This window comes from Narcine bancroftii, chromosome 10 (genome assembly GCF_036971445.1).
Source record: "Narcine bancroftii isolate sNarBan1 chromosome 10, sNarBan1.hap1, whole genome shotgun sequence".
Classification (NCBI taxonomy): domain Eukaryota; kingdom Metazoa; phylum Chordata; class Chondrichthyes; order Torpediniformes; family Narcinidae; genus Narcine; species Narcine bancroftii.
Window position 1 is genome coordinate 4,354,626 of NC_091478.1, and position 17,990 is coordinate 4,372,615.

General features: G+C 37.7%; 1 protein-coding gene and 1 long non-coding RNA gene across 2 annotated transcripts in view; one reads left to right on the forward strand and one right to left on the reverse strand.

The window, feature by feature from the left end:
* Nucleotides 1–17,990, reverse strand: part of tcerg1l (transcription elongation regulator 1 like) — a 337,676-nt gene that overhangs the window by 23,412 nt on the left and 296,274 nt on the right. The window contains exon 8 of the mRNA XM_069899634.1: nt 14,524–14,642. Within this exon, the coding sequence (XP_069755735.1) occupies nt 14,524–14,642 (119 nt within the window). The remainder of the gene's footprint in view (nt 1–14,523; nt 14,643–17,990) is intronic.
* LOC138743872 (uncharacterized) lies at nt 2,267–13,394 on the forward strand. Its single transcript, XR_011345084.1, has 3 exons — nt 2,267–2,430; nt 11,671–11,764; nt 13,094–13,394. It is a non-coding gene; the product is annotated as an uncharacterized lncRNA (long non-coding RNA).

Consider the following 17,990-nt stretch of genomic DNA (forward strand, 5'->3'; position numbering starts at 1 on the left):
ATTTACTTCCTCAAGAACAGCAGCCTTTTTGTCCCAAGTGTTGAAATCTCTGAGTCTCACTTTGTCATGTTGTGCCATTGGCTCCAAGTTTCTTGCTGACCTGACGTAGTTTGCTTTTTGTCTCTCTTGCAAGCACTTTTGTTTCCCTTTGACATCTCCGTTCTTGTTTGGGTCTTTAGAGTAGGGAAGTGTGGTACGTAGTCTGTTTCCCATCAGAAACTCAGTGGGTAACATGCCATGTTCAAGTGTAACTTAACTCTGTAACTCAATAGAGCTAATGGCAGGAGATAGTGAGGGCAATTCTACTACTTATGACTTTTGGGTTTTGTGTACAATAACATTGAAGGCTCACTGCCAAGGCAAGTTACATAAAAACATTTCAACTACATACCAACTGATCATGCAGAACAAATACAAATACCACCCTTGTTTTGGCAGTAAATACATTATTTATGCATGCAAAATGTTAGCTTGAAACTCTTGGGCTATGTTTAAACATATTTAAGATTAATTTAAATATTTTGAGATTGCAATTTATATATTAATTGCAGAACAATTCAAGCCAGAAATTCAACTGCCAATGCCCTTATTTTGGTGCTAAGGGAGTTTCCAATCCTCTCAATCTTGTAATGGGTAAGAAGCGGCCCATTTCTGGACAGATTCTTGGCATGTTACCACTGGCTATATAGAAGCAGTGGTGTGCCAAGAACATTAAATGTAGAGCATTTCATGCAAATTAGGATTTGGCATTGATTTTGCAGTCTATTGAACTTATGTCTGGCACCGATTGGCTGGAAGACCCCAAGAGTTTCCTGAATGAGGATCCAGGAGGGGAAGACTCCTGACTACCTCTTTCCAGGATAACAATTACCTTCTGCTCTTCCAAAACCATAAAATAAGTCTATTCATATTTTGCAACCTCTTCAACTTTCTGGGCTGCGTTGAAAGAACAAAACAAGATGCAAAGTAAACTATTATCTTAATCTTCCTCTTAATCTTACTAGTCGAAGGAAATTTTCTCCTCAGACACTTCTAGTTCTCCAACATAGACCACAGCTGAAACTTCTTTCTGACAACACAGCATTCGCACGTCCTTTTAAACAGATTTCCATCTGGAAACCAATCTGATTGTACCTTTGGCTCTTTCTGGTGGAAGGAGAATGCTGCAGCAGAAGCAGTAATTGTGTGAAGAGTTTATAGGACTTTGGGATCAGGACTCAAGGAAATCAGGTGAACACAAACCATAGAGGGTCAGCAGTGGAATGGGTTAAGAACTTCAAATTCCTGGGTGTCAACATCTCTGAAGATCTATCCTGGGGTTCCATATCGATTCAATGATGATGAAGGCCAAAGGCTATACTCGTGAGGAGTTTGATGAGATTTGGTATGTTACCAAAGACTCTTGCAAATTTCTACAGGTGTACTGTGGAGAGCATTCAGATTGGTTGGAAGACTGTTGAGGCATGGACTTGCCAAGAAACAACCATAAACTGTTGTGAACTTAGCCAGTGCCATCATATGCATTAGTCCTCACATCATTAAGGACATCTACAAGAGGTGGTGTCATAAGAAAGGAGCCTCTATCCTCAAGGACCCCCACCACCCAAGCCATGCCCGCTTGACTCTGCCACCATCAAGAAGGAGGTACAGGAGCCTGAAGACGAACACACAATGATTTTAAAAAAACAGCTTCTTCCCCTCTGCCATCAGATTTCTGAAAGGACAATGAACCACAGACATGACCTCACTTTCTTTATTTTTTGCACTAATTTATTTATTAAGAATGTAATTTTGAGCAATTTTTGTATCTGTGATGTTGCCGCAAAACAATTAATTTTGTGACATGTTCCTGACCACCAATTCAGATTCCTCTTCTGATAAGCAATCTGCCTTCAAGGAGCCTTGGCTTTAATTTTGTTTATTTTAATTTAGACATATATCACAGTAACAGGCCTTTTTGGCTCACAAGCCCGTGCCACCTAATTAGCCCTCAACCCTGCTGTAAAGGATAAAACCTTGTGTTTTGTGCCTGTCTCTTTAAGAAAATTATTGTTTATAGTGTTACCATAGTGACTACGATGTACTATGTTATAATATCCACCTGGGTTAACTGCTTGCTCTCTCATTCTACAAGAGGTGAAGGAAGCGTGAGCATGAGAAATTTTTCTTTGAATTTTGTATCTCTAAGTTTTTGTATCTCTTTGTCTCTCTACATATTTTTGTATTTCTATATATATATTCTTGTATCTCTATTATACAGTAAATGCTTTGTTATTCACTAATTATGAAAGTCTTGTGGCAAAGCTATGCAAAATGTTTATCTGTTCTATGAACGAGTTAAAACTACATAAAGTAACAGCCACACCTGCTACGTTTGGAACAGTGGGAGGAAACTGGAGCCCCCAGAGGAAACCAACACAGACACATGGAGTAAGTACAAACTCCTTACAGACATTGCTGAATTCAAAACCCGGCCACTGGGGCTGTAACAGTGCTGCACTAACCGCTACACTAACCACGTTGCCTAACAAACTAGATGTGGCTGGGTTCCAGCAACATGGTGGGGGGTTATAGGTGAGGAAGACAGCCATTGCTCCCGCACTCCCGCATTGAGCCATCTCCGCGAACCGGAGGGGCATTTGCAGCAGTGACACATTGCAGCTCCCTACTCTCCCTCTGATCGTGCCCCCCCCCAACTCTCCCCCCATTCATGCCCCACTCCCAATCGCGGCAGTGACCTCTCTCCCCAAATTGCAGCAGCGGCTACACTCCCCCCTTGATCGCGGCAGCGACCTCTCTCTCCCCCCGATCGCAGCATCAGCTACTCTCTCCCTCAATTGTGTCAGTGACCTCTCTCCTTCCAATTGCAAACCCCGCCCCACCTACAGTGGCACTTCAGCCAGGGGTTTCCCTGTGATGCACACATGCAAGCTTTGACGTCACCAGAGTAACTGGGTTGGCATTTCCCTTTTCAAATCACAGAAGCAGGACACCCAGCTAAGTTTTACTGGGTTTTCTGACCTCCCCTGAGGTAGGTCAGGGACCCAGTTGGGCGCTTTCAAACCACTATGTAACTGGTTCACTAACTGTGCAAATTGCCCAGTTAATCCCATTTTACATGGTAGTTTGAAGGAGTCTATCGATTACAGATTCTACTACTGGTCAATACCTGAGAGCTCAGTAGTGGAGAAGGTCAAGAACTTCAAATTCCTGGGTGTCAACATCTCTGAGGATCTGTCCTGGAGCCTCTGTGTTGAGGCAGTCACAAAGAAAGCTCACCAGCAGCTATACTTTCTGGGGTGTCCGAGAAGATTCAGTACATCACTGAAGACCCTTGTAAACTTCCACAGGTGTACCGTGGAGAGCATTCTGGCTGGTTCCATCGCTGCCTGGTATGGAGGTGCCAACTCTCATGAAAGAATCAACTTCAGAGGGTTGTGAACTCAGCCTGAATCACCAGACCACTCCATTGAGGACATTCACATGAGACAGTGTCTTAAAAAAGCAGCCTCTATCCTCAAAGACCCTCACCACCCAGGCCACGCCCTCTTCACTCTGTTATCACTGGTAAAAAGACGCAGGAGCCTAAAGACGAGCACTCAGCGGCACAAGGACAGTTTCTTCCCCGCTGCCATCAGATTCCTGAATAATCAATGAACCAAAGACACTGCCTGACTTTTCATGCATTATTATTCTTTTATTTTTTATAGTAATGTCATAAGGTGGTTATAATATATATGTTTGTTCTGTGACGCTGCCGCAAAACACCAAATTTCATATCTTGTTCATGACAATAAATCCTGAGTCAGTCTTATCTTCTGTGATGACAAGGTTATTAGACTGGGTGACATATAACTCATTTGCCCCTTCACTTCTTGTAGCATCTAATGATTACTTGCACTGCTGTTACAATCAGAACATTATTTAATGGTGTCATATTTAACAGGCCAATCTTCCATACTTGTCTGTTTTTCAATATCTGCTCATCATGTGTTTCATTCATCCTCTCAGGTTCAACTTGTTCCTGCAGTTTCTATTTCTTCAAAATCAATTTATCTGGAAATTTCAGATCTTTTTACTGCAATGGAATTCTGGAATGCTAGAATCATTATGGCACAAAAGAGTCCACTCAGCCCATCTACTTCACGCTGCTTTCCCTGCAGAGCAATCCATTCTGTGCCACACCCTGCTCGTTACATATGACCCTATAAATTACTCAAGTGTCCATCCTATTTCCCTCTGAAAATCATGGCAATACAGATCATCATCACTCTTCATAAAAAAGATTACCAATGCATTCCTCACATCTTTTCCCCACATTTTGTATGTGTCCATTGGCCATTGAACTATTTGCTGATTGAACCACTTCCCCACTATTTACATTATAGAGACTTGTCACGATTGTGTAGATCCCTTTAAAATTTTCAACTTTTCTTTGCTCCATCAACAATTCCATCTTTTCCAATTTTGTATCTGAAATCTCTCATTCTTGCATCCGTTCAAGTAAATTTCTTCTGCACCCATTTTGGGACCTCCAAATCTTTCCTAAATGCGGTGCCAAAACTGAGATAATTTGTAACCTTAGTTTCAGTTTATAAAGATTCAACATAACCCCTCTATTTTGTACGAGAGACCTCTGTGAAGTAGAAATCAAACACAGACGATATTTGGCAGGTTGGCTTTGGAGGTGGGAATAGGAGAGGCTATTGCTTGGAAGGGTTGGGGCTATTGCTCAATATTGTGCAGAGGTTTTGTGTAGATCCCTAGTTGGGTCAGCCTGATTGCCAGATTGACAGAGTCAGGTGGACAAAAGGGAAAAGGCCTCAAATAATCTCTGCTTCCATGGGATTTCCACTTGAATTACACCGGGGTATTAAGAAGTTAAATTTAGCAGAAAAGGCGCTATCTGCCCTGCAAACTCTACTGTAAAGATAAATTTTAAATGAGTGTTCTTTCAGCCAGTCTGTCTGCCCTTTGCAGTTAAGGCATTGGGTTGCCTGGAGCTAGAATTGTACACTTATGAGCCTGATTCTTTTTCTTTCCTTAAAATGTTTTGCAAGTTAGATGTTTGATGTAAAATATTCGAGGTAGGTCTAGCCTCAACTGGAGTATTGGATTCAATTCTGGTCACCATATTGTAGGAAGAAGGTGAAGGAATTTGAGAGGATTGAGAAGAGTTATAAGAAGAGCTTTTAGGGTGAAGAACTACAGTTACACGAATACATTAGAGGGACTGGGATTATGTACTTTGTAGAAGATAAAATGGTGTAGAATGCTGTAAAAAGTAAACAAAGACGATGTGGAGCCTGGTGAAAGTGGAGAGCAGGAGACTCCTCTCATTGATGGAAGGGTTGGGACTAGAGGCAGAAAATAAAGGGAAAGGGAATCAGGAATGATGTGAAGGGAAATGCAGAATAATGAGGCTGGTTCCATTGTGGCCTTTGAGAGGGTGTTTGATAAATATATGGTTGAGAAAAATTTGCAAGGCTAATGAGAAAGGCCTGGCAGCTGGTTCAAGGAAGTTGTTCTGGTGGAGAGCCAGTATGGGCATAATGCCCTGGATGGTCTCATTCTGCGGCATAACAATTTTATGGTTCTATAATTCTATGATTTCTAAAATTGTTATTTAAGAATGAGTATAATAAAGGTTCAGACACATTTCATGCTAGAATAGGGGATCTTGTGCTTTAATTAACTGCAAATCCTTTATTCAAACATAAAATATGCCCCACTGCTCATTATCACCATTATAGTCCTGCAAGGAAGACATTTCAAAGTAATTACTGAAGCATTAGCTATGATCTTAATGGTATTTCAAAAGTATCATTTCTACAGATGCCATATGGGGCTTAGTTGGATATATAAGCCATAAACATTGCTGACTTAACAGCACATCCTGAGAACTGATTACTGAATTTGTCATATTGCACATTACAATGGGTGACCGCTTAGTAATAAACAAACCTCGACAGCTCAGGAATAAATCACATCTTGTTTGTTTTGTTTCAGACCAACTTCCCTTTTAACATTTTCTCTTCCAAGAGCTTTTCTTTTTTCTTTCAAATCAACTTAGCATTTGCCTTTTTAAAGTAAACCAAAATGTTACTTTACATCGTTAATGATGTACATGTCCCAATTTTTTCAATAAAATCCTCTCCCACATCTCATCAGTCCAACATCAGTACACCACGAAAGAAAATTTTCATAAACTGAGTTAAACAAGAAGGTCCCCAGAGATTTTGCTTATCTCTTGACAAAGGGCCCAGCCCAGGCCCGAAACATTGGTTACCCTTCACTTCCTATGGATCCTGTGTGACCTGCTGAGTTTTTCCAGCACATTTTGTGTATTGCACTTTCATGAATTGTCTTTCTCAGAATGGCTAAAATGGACCTATCTTTATTAGAAAAGTACATTTATTTCCTCTTGACTACATTACCAATTTCCTCACCCCAATTTGAACAGGTTTCTTTGAGACTAATGATAGCAATTTTTTAATGCCAAATGACAGAAGCAATCAAGCAAAATGAAAATTTGCACATTAAGATTAGAGTGTTTGGTGATGTGGTTGTTGGATATTCATGTGCATGTCTAACCTCATCTTAATGTAAAATGTTTTCATCATTATCTTTGGAATTTATTGTCATGAACAAGTCATGAAATTTGGTGTTTTGCGGTAGCGTCATAGTGTAAACATTCAGATTATAACCATCTTACACCAGAAGAAAATTAAAATAATAGTACACGAAAACTAAGGCCGTGTCTTTGATTCATTGATTATTCAGGAATCTGATGGCAGCAGGGAAGAAGCTGTCCTTGTGTTGCTGAGTGCTCGTCTTTAGGCTCCTGTACCTTTTTCCTGATAGTAGCAGAGTGAAGTGGGCATGGCCTGGGTGGTGGGGGTCTTTGACGATCAAGGCTGCTTTTCTAAGACACCGCCTCACTTAGATGTCCTTGATGGAGTGAAGTCTGGTGCCTGTGATGTTGCAGGCCAAGTTAACAACCCTCTGGAGTTTTTTTCTTGTCCTGAGAGTTGGTACCACCATACCAGGCAGCTCTGACATTTAGTTCACAATACATTCTGTTTCTCTCAAAATAAAAAAAAAATAAAGACAGGAGTAGGTCTGCTTCACTATTCACTCTCTCCAGTGTGCAACAATCTGATCTCAGAATTGAACATGATCATAATCTGAATATCCTTCATACTGCTGCTTAAAACTGCTCTTTCTTTTATTACCTTGTGTGCTTTGATGCCAGATTTTGTTTGACTATGTCCCTGTGAAGCATCTTGGGATACTTTATTTCATTAAGGGCGCCATTTAAATGCAAGTTTTAGAGTCCTTAAACTTCCTGTTTAAATGCTTCATTTGGAAGGGTTTATAATCAGCCATATTAAACAGGATAAAGGTGCTTCCCTAATATAGAAAATTGTGTAAAGCCACGTTCATTTCTTTTACTGATTTGAACTTATTTCAGATATTTCTCTCTAGTTGCTCACTGTAATTAATGTTTTCATTGCCCAAAGCCAAATTCATCTCCACAACTACTCTGGAGTGCCAAACGGACTCCTGCTGGTGGTGATAAAATAACTCATGGCTTTGTGATTTTTAAATCTCAATCCTAGGAAAAATGAAACAAATATTGCCTGCAGAATTAGACAGCAAGTTGACCCAGATGTAATTAGAAAGCTGTCAAGAACTGCAATGAAATTCTTGAAAAAGGATAAAAGTTCAAAAAGCGTGTTGACAAGAATTCCACCCAGATATATCTTTTAAGTGTTCAGTCTTAAGCAACAAGATTACTTCTTTTTTGTTCAATCACTGAGATTTTGAATCCTAGTCAATCTTTAACTGCCAAATATGGCATGTTTTAAGGGAAGAAGTAATTAAGCTGTCATTTCAAACGAAGAGCATAGAAAGAGACAAGAGTTATACGTGAACGAGTGAACAAATCCTACGTCATTTGGCAGCTGGATATTTCCTGGAACCGATGATACACATTGTAGACACATAACTAAATATAAGCAATGTGAGATCAGTCTCCACATATAAAATAGAATGACATCATTCTGCTTTAAATGACAAAATTCTTAAGGATGTGAGTATAAACTAGCAGGTTCTGGTTGAAACTGCCTGCAAATTTTGAAAAGAAAATCTGTGCCAAAACTAATTGAGTCTGCAATGTTCAGTAGAACTGGAAAATTTATCAACTGCAAAGCAAATTGTCTCTCTGTGGTAATTGTGATTGAAAAGATAATGGCCATTCTACCGTGCCTTCCAAATCATCTGTCCCCTTTCAATATGAGAGACATTGCTATATCAGAAGTAATCTGTAGAACATTTGCTGTAATTTATTCTCCATTATGCTCCCTTCATAGAAGAAGGCATCAGCCCATTGCTTCAGATCAGGAGTGAAGAAATGTGGCCATCTACAACACCACTTTCACAAGCACTTCTCAAAGACTCAGAGTTTAATTACCACACCTTTCACTACAAATAGCCCCTTAATCTATTGGCGGTAATGTGGATTAACGCAAGTTTTGAAATGGAATAACTTTCATTGACATGATGGGTTTGTTGCATAGATACAGATCACCAGCTGATAATGCTATATTAGGATTTTGCAGTTAAGCATGGTGAAACATGTTGAAATAGAAAGGATGTGTGGGTTGATGGGACACTGTAGAAAGATGCTTTACCATCTCAGAGAATCAACATTAGACAAGTAATTGGAACAGAGTAAATTGTATGCTTAATCTTTGAGACCATCCCTGTCTGAAAATATCACAAGAACCATCTAGACTCAAGCATAGTTGACCGTCTAAGTGGTTCTTAAGGTTGAAGGGAAAGTATAAAAAAACTTAGATCAAACTTGAAGGAACAGTGACCCTCGCTCTTTGAATATTTCTATCCTTGTTGTATTCTCTCACACAGGACATTGGAATCAGCTGAACTGGTGACAAATCATAATGGCCAAACCGAGTTATGAGAGTTCCAAATTCTTGTGAGGAGAAGCAGCACCATTCCCCGCTAGAGCCTTCAAGTTTGGTTGAACACAGAGGATTGTTCTCCCCATGTTATGAATAGACATAAACAAGTGTCCCAAGCCACATCTCCAGATGTCCATTGAGAAGTTTAGTTCAACATGACACAGTACAGAATGTTGGGTTTGGAATATGACTCAACATATTAGACTCTTGCACATCAATATTGTACATGAAAAAATATCTCAATTACTGTCGTTAATGCATGAGAGACAATAAGCAATTTAAATAAACTGGAGAACATTAGGTTTCAACTCACCATGCACTTTCCCTGTAATATGGAACTCTATGAGTTATATTATGTTGACTAAATTTGAAAACTGAATGTCCTTTATAAGTATGAATCACCTACAGGGCAGATAGGGTGTGATCAGATGTAATGCACAGCTAAGTTTACTGTAACCCACAAGGAGTTAAAATTAGTAACCCTCTGCCCAAACCTATTGGACTAGTTTATTCAACCAACAGTGTTTTGGATTTGAAACTTTGATACAGCGGAAAGGAAAATCAGATCACAAGATCAAACATGAAAGCTTTTCCAAATCCAATTCAATACTACGCAACCACTCTGCAATGTTACCCACTTGAAACCATGACATAAAAATAATCATGTAGCCCAATATTGGTCCTCAAGTGAATGAATATAATGCCTTCTAGAATGCTGAACTGGGATTCTGAACTAAAATGGCAAACCTGGTAGAAAAAAATGGATTCATTTTTCACCTTGTTTCTTGTGTCATGCATCAGCTGACTTCCCAGACAAGTTTAAGATATAATGTATGGAAATCTAAGAAATAAATGACTTGATCACCTATTTAATTTTCAATATAATGGGTACGACTAAATAAAACATGGAGATTCGTGGGTGGTCAAAGATTAATACAGTGCACTGACTGTTTATGTCACCCAGCATTGAACTAATCTCTAGTTATATGTTCATTCATTTTCAAGTAGCTTTGTGGGACCAGATTTTCACCGTAGTTCTCTTTGATCTCTGGTGTTTATATGGTTTGCTTGTACAAAGGTGAAATAATTCCATTTTCATTTTTATAAATTTTTATCATCTGGATGGATATGGTAATTGTTGTAAGTTCAAGCTGTAAATTCAATTTTAAGAAAAGAATCAAATTATTCTTCACATTTGCATTTCTAATGTTAATAATATTCAGCAAAGATCTATGAACAACCTATTTGGTTTTCCATTTTAGAATAAGCAAGTTATAATTCAGGCCTAATTTGACAGATTTGTCTACTGTCTATTACACTAGGCAAATCACTGGGGAGGATATTTCATGACCACATGGCAGCTAAGGGGTATTAGGAACTTGTTTCAGGAATTGTAACACATTTGTCATAGTTTACTTCATGCATTCTTAGAGAAACAAGTTTTATGCTTCAAGCCCTACCTTAGAGGTTTCAGCAAAAATCCATATTGACATTTCTCTGCTGAGAGGTTGGGGAAACTTATCAATTAGGCACATTCATTAAAACACACAGAAATGCTGGGGACTTGATTAAAAAAAAACCAGAATGGTCAATTAATTTTTAAAAATCTAATTATACAGCATTTTGCATTCCATATTAGTGGTGTGCATGTTATTGAGGTTTTGCAAACATAGGCTTCTTATACAAATTAACAGCATGACTACATTGCTTTAATTAAATTTTAAATTTAAATTTAGGCATACAGCATGGTAAGAAGGCATTTCGGCCCACGAGTCCCCGCCACCCAATTTACACCCCATTAACCTACACCCCTGATAAGTTTTGAATGGTGCGAGGAAACCAGAACCCCCAGAGAAAACCCAATCATACATGGGGAAATTTATTTATGAATGTTTTATTTTTGTTTTTCTTGCTACAGTGAATGCAGGAAAATGGAATAATTTTCCATTTAGGATAGATCGTGACATTGTAAAACACTACCAGTCGTATATGTGCGAGCAGCTTTCCTTCAACTCCAATCTCAGCAAAGTACTTCTGAACCTGTGTTGATCTTGCAATTCATGCAACAGCCACTTCATCCTTGTGAGAATGAGATTTCCTGTTGTGGGCCTCTATTCATCAAAGATTTAGTACAAAGTAGCAAAAGCCCCTGAATATTCAATCCCTTCAACATTGATACATACTTCATTCCATTAAAAAGAACAGAATTCATGGTAATGGCAAGAACCACAGATGAAAGTACCTAACCTTCAATGCCATCATAATTCTCTCAGAAGCACTTGCCCAGCTACATCTTGAATGCAATGTAATCTACAATTCCATATCAGCAAGAAAAAATATTTTAAAATCAAAATGCAAATGAACAAAAGTGAAATTGCCACATTCCACAAAATTGCAAAGCAGGGATATTCCAGACATCAAAAGTTGAAATAATGTGACCTGATTATGCCTTTGATAAATATGAGAACAAATCTAGAGAGAAAGAAACCCAAATTCTTTTTCTGAATTTAAAACAGTATTTCTTTGAGAGATAAGAATCCCCAAGGCTTAAAGATTTGTAATACAGAACAAAATCCATATTGTTGCTTTGTTGTTCATTTAAGCACAAATTATTCATGCAGTAAAGTGATGTTGGATACTTACATGTGAACTCCTCAGGTAAAAATCTTTCATTATTTTCCAGAATGTTATATAATTAAAGGGCATGGAATAAAAGTGGTTAAAGCAATATACAGCTACCTCAAGCAACCAGCAAAAAGAACCCTGAAAATCAATAGGTAAAAAATATGAAAGTTTAAAATTAGCACCCCCCCCCCCCCAACCACCCCCCACCGTTAGTTCGCCAATCCATGTAGCATGCAACTGGCAAGTTCACTTATCCAGTGACTACCAATCCCCATAAGTGCCGAATACCAGGGGTCTTACTGCAGTTAGAAAGTAGGCTAAATATCAAGAATCCAAAAATAGTAGGAAGGTGCTGTTTTTCTAAAGGGGAGAGAAGCATAAAGAAGCTTTCACCAAGTGTCAATCCAAGGAGGCAATGCTTAGTATTAATGACTTGGAAGACACAATTTCAAAATTTGCAGATGACACAAAGCTCAAAAGTGTGGTGAATTGTGATGTGGATGGCCAACAGCTTAGTGGGGAGTCAGAAAGATTCAAGGAAATCTAATACTCAAAATGAGATAACAGAAACAAAGGCATAGCACTAAAATGGATATACGGTCACAAAATTAGAAGTATACAAGTGTAATCTGTTGAAAGTGGCAGGGTTGTTGGAAATGGCTACATCTTAATAAAGCGAATGTTTCCTCGTGAGCGTGAATGTACAATGAGAGGTCAATGCTTTTAAAGAAAGGAGTTGCCCATTTATGAGAAACTTGGCAATTTTTTTCTCCCAAAGGACATTGGATCAAAGTCCAAATATATTTTAAGTTGACGTAGATACTTTCTTAATAGGAAAAGGAGCCATCAGGAATATAGAGTTGAGGTTACAATCAGATCAGCACATCTGGATCTAGGGACAAGTGGGATAATCTTGCTTCTAATTCATATGTAAAAGCATATTTGACCCTGGCCCTTCAGAGTAGAGGTGTCAAATAGGAGAGCAAGGCAGTCATGATGAAATAGTGGAGAAACACAAAAACTTCATGACCATTTTTACCCCTGGATGCTGCCCGAGACAACGAGTTCCACCAGCATCTCATTTTGTCTTACAAAACATTTCTTGGAATATCCTCTCTGGTTCTTAGCATCAGTGTTTTCGAAAGATGTCGAGGTTCTAGAGGGGGTGCAGAAGAAATTTACCCAAATGATTTGAGGGGGGGGGGGTGGGGGAATGAGTTAGATTCAAACAGGAGAATATGGGTTGTTCTCTTTGGATTCAAACAGAAAATATTGGGGCCTATTCACCAGACCTGGCAGCACCATGGAGAGAGAAATATTTCAATGTATAAATAGATGGTGATATAACCTCACAGTTTGTTTTTCTAAAGATTAATTTATTAAATTTGAGCCCCCTTTAATCATTTGTGAATGTTAGAATTTTTATTTTATGATTTAAAAGTTCCTAGCATTTGAATTAAATCTGTGCATTTTCTTTCAAGGTTTGATGTCGGTGAGAATTCTTCAGTATGAGTGGCTGCTCATCTTACTTTCAGAAATGATTGCTGCCGAGCACTTGGATCTGGAATTGATGCCTGAAGCAATTGATGGATAAAAGGAAGACCATGCCACAGAATTCACTTGATCTTTATAGACAGCTTACTTCAAGGTCACTCCTGTGTTGGCACTTTGCAGCTGACAGCAAAAATGGTCATAGTGTGGGTGTGTTTAAGTATGTATTAACATACTTGACATATTCCCTGACACTATTATTGAAATTGTTCTCTATTTAAAATTTTATACTTGCTTCTGTCTTTATCAATTTATATTTGGTTCTGTCATGGTTTTGGGTCACTTTTGTGTCCTCTCACTTTTTATCTACATTTACTATTACAATTACCTTGGCAAATCATTTGTACTGTAATTACATCTTTCTTTCAAGTACCACGACACCTCAGTTTGCCTCCTCTCTGCTTCTTACATTAAAAACCAGGGAAAACTTGCTGAAAACTTGCCAAAAGCAGCATATAAAACTAGACAATCTATAAAAATTCCAAAAATATGGTATTAAAAAGTCTACATAATTTCTGCTAGAAGTGTATGTAGTTAATTCTTTTCATTGATTTAGTTAAATCGAAAGTGCATCACACATTATTTCTTAATGATTCCAGATTGAACTCCCCATCCCAGTTCTGCAGTGAACATTTGATGTATCTGATGCAATGATGGATCAGCCTTTTAAAACAATACAACTAGAACAATATAGACGCGAACCCGATCATAATCTGAATGTATTCATTAATGGAAAATAACTTAAAACTGTTATTCGATGACCAAATTTGGCACTAGGATATAGGAGGCCGAATAGCCTAGTGCCAAATTTGGTCATCGAATAACAGTTTTAAATTATTTTTCTCCTATATGTATGTATGTATGTAAAGTGAGACTCTCTTTCTTTTGCTTGTTTAAAGTGTTGAGAGTTATAAGTAACATGTCATGCAGCTCCTGTAATATTTGTAAAGTTTACCTATTGCAACTATATCCTGCTCTTTCAGACTGAACATACAAAGTTACATCTCAATTCATATGGAAACACAGGTTTGCCAATGAGAGAAGGAAACAAAATTAAAATAAAAACACGGGGAACAAATTTAATAGAACATTTCTCTGGAATTTAAAATCTCTGCAACAGTCATCTAAGAACTGTTATCTTCCTTGATTTGATATTTTGCAGATTACCAACAGATCAAGTCCAAGCATTTGATCATGTGTATATATCTGGAGTATACAGTTACCCTTCATACATCTTGCTGTTTTAGCTTCCTTAGATCGAGCAATAATTTATGAAAACATTCATGATAATGAATTCCATATATTTTTTTTTTGGAGAACAAATCTGGACAATCTGCCTACATCATTAGAAATAACATACCTGGGTGTGATTTTGGAATCTTCTAGGAGTTTTCTATATTCTTCTTTGGCCTGTAGTAGTTTACATTTTTTCTCTTTATATTCTTCTTTTATTCTTGCTTTGATAAACTGCTCAAAAATCTTTAATTTAAAAGCATTGTAGCATGAGTTCCATGATAGAGGTTGCTCTCAATTTTAAATTTAAAAAAAATTGGCGATTTATGTTGCCATTAAACAATAATTTATCATATAATGCCATTTGTAGTATTCAATTTGAATTCAAGGGTTAGTTACCAGGAAATATAAGTAATCTATTTATTTCCTAGCTCTTTGAGTGTTCCACTCCCATATATTAAAAAGTTCATGCAATGCACATTAATGATCCCTCGCAGAGAAAACTAGCAAAGAAAGAAAAAAAATGACAAATGATTTTAAATTAACATGTTATGAGCACAAAAAATGTTTAAATAATAGAAACTAAACTGTTCTTGGCATTACCCATATAACTGATGAATACGGTGCTGACAATGCAGCTTTTACTGTTCATTGATGGCAAGGATTGGACAATCCTTCAGGTGGTACTATGTCCTGTATTTGTGCTTTCTGATATCAGAAAGTAAATGATTGGAAAAGGGCAACTCCCTTGTGGATTGCTTGCTATTTCTTAAATACTCATGGTTGAAAATGAATTGAAATTGATTAACTCAAGCAAACAATCATAAAATGAAGAATCTATACCGACTTTGAAATTGCTATTTTGATATAGGAGCTGGATTTCCGTTTGTAAATTATTCCTTGTAGGTTGTTGTAGAATCCAAGCACCGTATTTTTACTCATATAACATGCACACACATATAATGTGCAAAAAATCATAAATTGTGTAAAATATTTTTGTATAACGTGCACACACATATAACGTATGGGTGTAGTATTCTAAGTTCTGATTGGCAAAATCAATTTGCATTTAAACAAAGCACATACCAATACTTGCAACAGTTAATAATCTCCTGCAATTAACACCCAATCAACTTCCCCTCAAGGTGTCAATCGCCCATTGTATAGATGATATCCTGCTGTAACACATTAACAAGCTATCAATTAAATAGATCAAAGACAGGCTTCAGAATTAAGCAGGATTTCAATTCTAATGTTGTCTTCTCAGGGTAGGCAATTAACATTGATAAGGTGCAGTGCCGTAGCCAGAATGTCCTGTTTATGGGAATACCATGGGATTCAGTACAAAGAGATATTCCCAAGATCAAAATTTCCCACATCTACTATAAATTGTGCCCGTCCCTTCATTGCCCCAATTGCATTCTCATGCTGGCTATGACATTCCTATATTCGCTATAAATTGCGTTTTTCCCATGTCCGCTATTAATTGTGTGCCTTCTTTCAACATGTAAAATATTCTCCTATAGCACTCACATGCATATAACACACGGGGGAGGGGTTGCCTGGTTTGAAAAATATGCATAAAGTGCATGCATTATAGGTGTAAAAATACGGTATCAAAATTTGAAAGATAGTTGTTGCCAAAAATTAGGCAACGTAACAAGTTAAAATGAATATACGTGAACAAAATATCTTGAAAATAACATGTACCTGAATATTGAATTCATTTTATAAAAAGAAGGTTCATCTCCAAAATGAATTAAAACAGTAGAAAGAGGATGTTCAATACAAACAAGCTCAGTTCTACTGAGCGACTGTGTTTAACATTGAGAATAATGATGAGACTTATAATACCAAATACTAGCAATGATGGCAAATTTCAGAGCTTACACAGGCATTGCAATCTGTAAGTTGTTGAATGAGTCATCCATAGTTTATGCTGTTAGAGCAAAACACTGCTCTAAGTAGATTTGACGTCCATAAAAGTGTGAGCCATTGCACTATTTATTTAGTAGTTTGCCACTAAACAGGGTAGAAGATGCAAGGATGTTACATTCTGGTGTGAGTCCATTTTTAATTTCATAATAATTACTGCCAGATGCCCACTTCAGCTCATAAATTTTAATTTTGTGGCAATTAAGTCTCATCTCTTTAAATGTCTTTGATGACTCAAGTAGTGTTCGAGGAACATTTAAATTTTGTAAAACGTTTTCTTTCTTTCCCATAGGTCCCTCATTCTCTCAATCTGAGCATTTTCATTCCTTCTCCACATAAACTTTCAATCAATATTTTTATTTCTCTACTTTATACTTCAATTGTACTCTTGTGTGGTATAGTAATCCCTCAACAGGATGAATTGCTTTGGTTGGACCAACAACTCGACATGTCACAAACACAGATTTAATAGGGGCATATTTTTCATTCTTTCTACCACAGAGGAAGCCTTTTGGCCCATCACGTCTGTAATTTCTCCAAATCTCCAAATTTAATCTCTCACTTCCACAATCCCATAGGATATTACAGAATTGCATCAGGGGTCATTTACATTGACCAACTGACCTAACGACTTCACACGGGAACATCAGAGGTCAGGATCAGTCAGACCGTGAAGCTGCATCACCCCATAATCAATGGCAGGAGATGAATTTGACTTGCAAAAGTGCTTTAGGCATTGGACATCCTACCGCTTCCAGTTAGTTGACAACCACCAGATTTCACCTAACATATTTCATTGCTGAGGCTTCCCATGTCCTCTAACACAATCCATTGGTGACCAGACAGTGATCTCTCCAAATTTGCTGGCTTGCTGCATTCTTTTAGTGAATGCTCTTGTACCTGACGCATGTCCTGTCTAACAGAATGTCTGTTGGTGGGAATGCTGAAAAGATTTTCTAAAAGTAATCAGTCTTTTGAGTTTAATGTACATAACTCCATTCCCATGACCTTCCAGGAACCTCATTGACTACAACTACTTTTTCAATTCATGCTGGAGATTTCTTATAAATCATGTGTCTGATCACAGAAGGTGCCATTCAAAGTTTAAAAATGTAGGGTTATCTGTAAGATAATTGTAATGGAAAACACTATTCATTTATTTCTCATCTCAAAATTTGGCTACAACATACCTCAGAAATTAACTCCAGTGTAATGGTGATAATACATGCTTGGCTTTTTCTGGAACCTTTATCTCAAGACAGGCTGTATTAGTGCAACACTGTTACAGCACCAGTGAGATCGAGACTGGGGTTTGAATCCCGCACTGTCAGTAAGGAGTTCATACATTCTCCGTGTCTGCATGGGTTTCCTTCCACCATTTGAAACACACAAGGGAGTGCAGGTTAATTGGGTGTAATTGGGCGGCATGGGTTCGTGGGCCAAAATGGCTTGTTACCGTGCTGTCTGTCTAAATTTAAATGTAAAAAAAAATTTAAAGACACTTGCACAATATATTTGGCAGAGATGCAAACTCCTCCTGGCCTGTACAATGTTTGTTGAAAATGCAATTTTGAAAAAAAAACTCCCACAGCTTTTGTAAACAACAATGTTCATTTACTTTACAAAGGCAGGCACAATTTAAGGGGTGCACATTAAAGA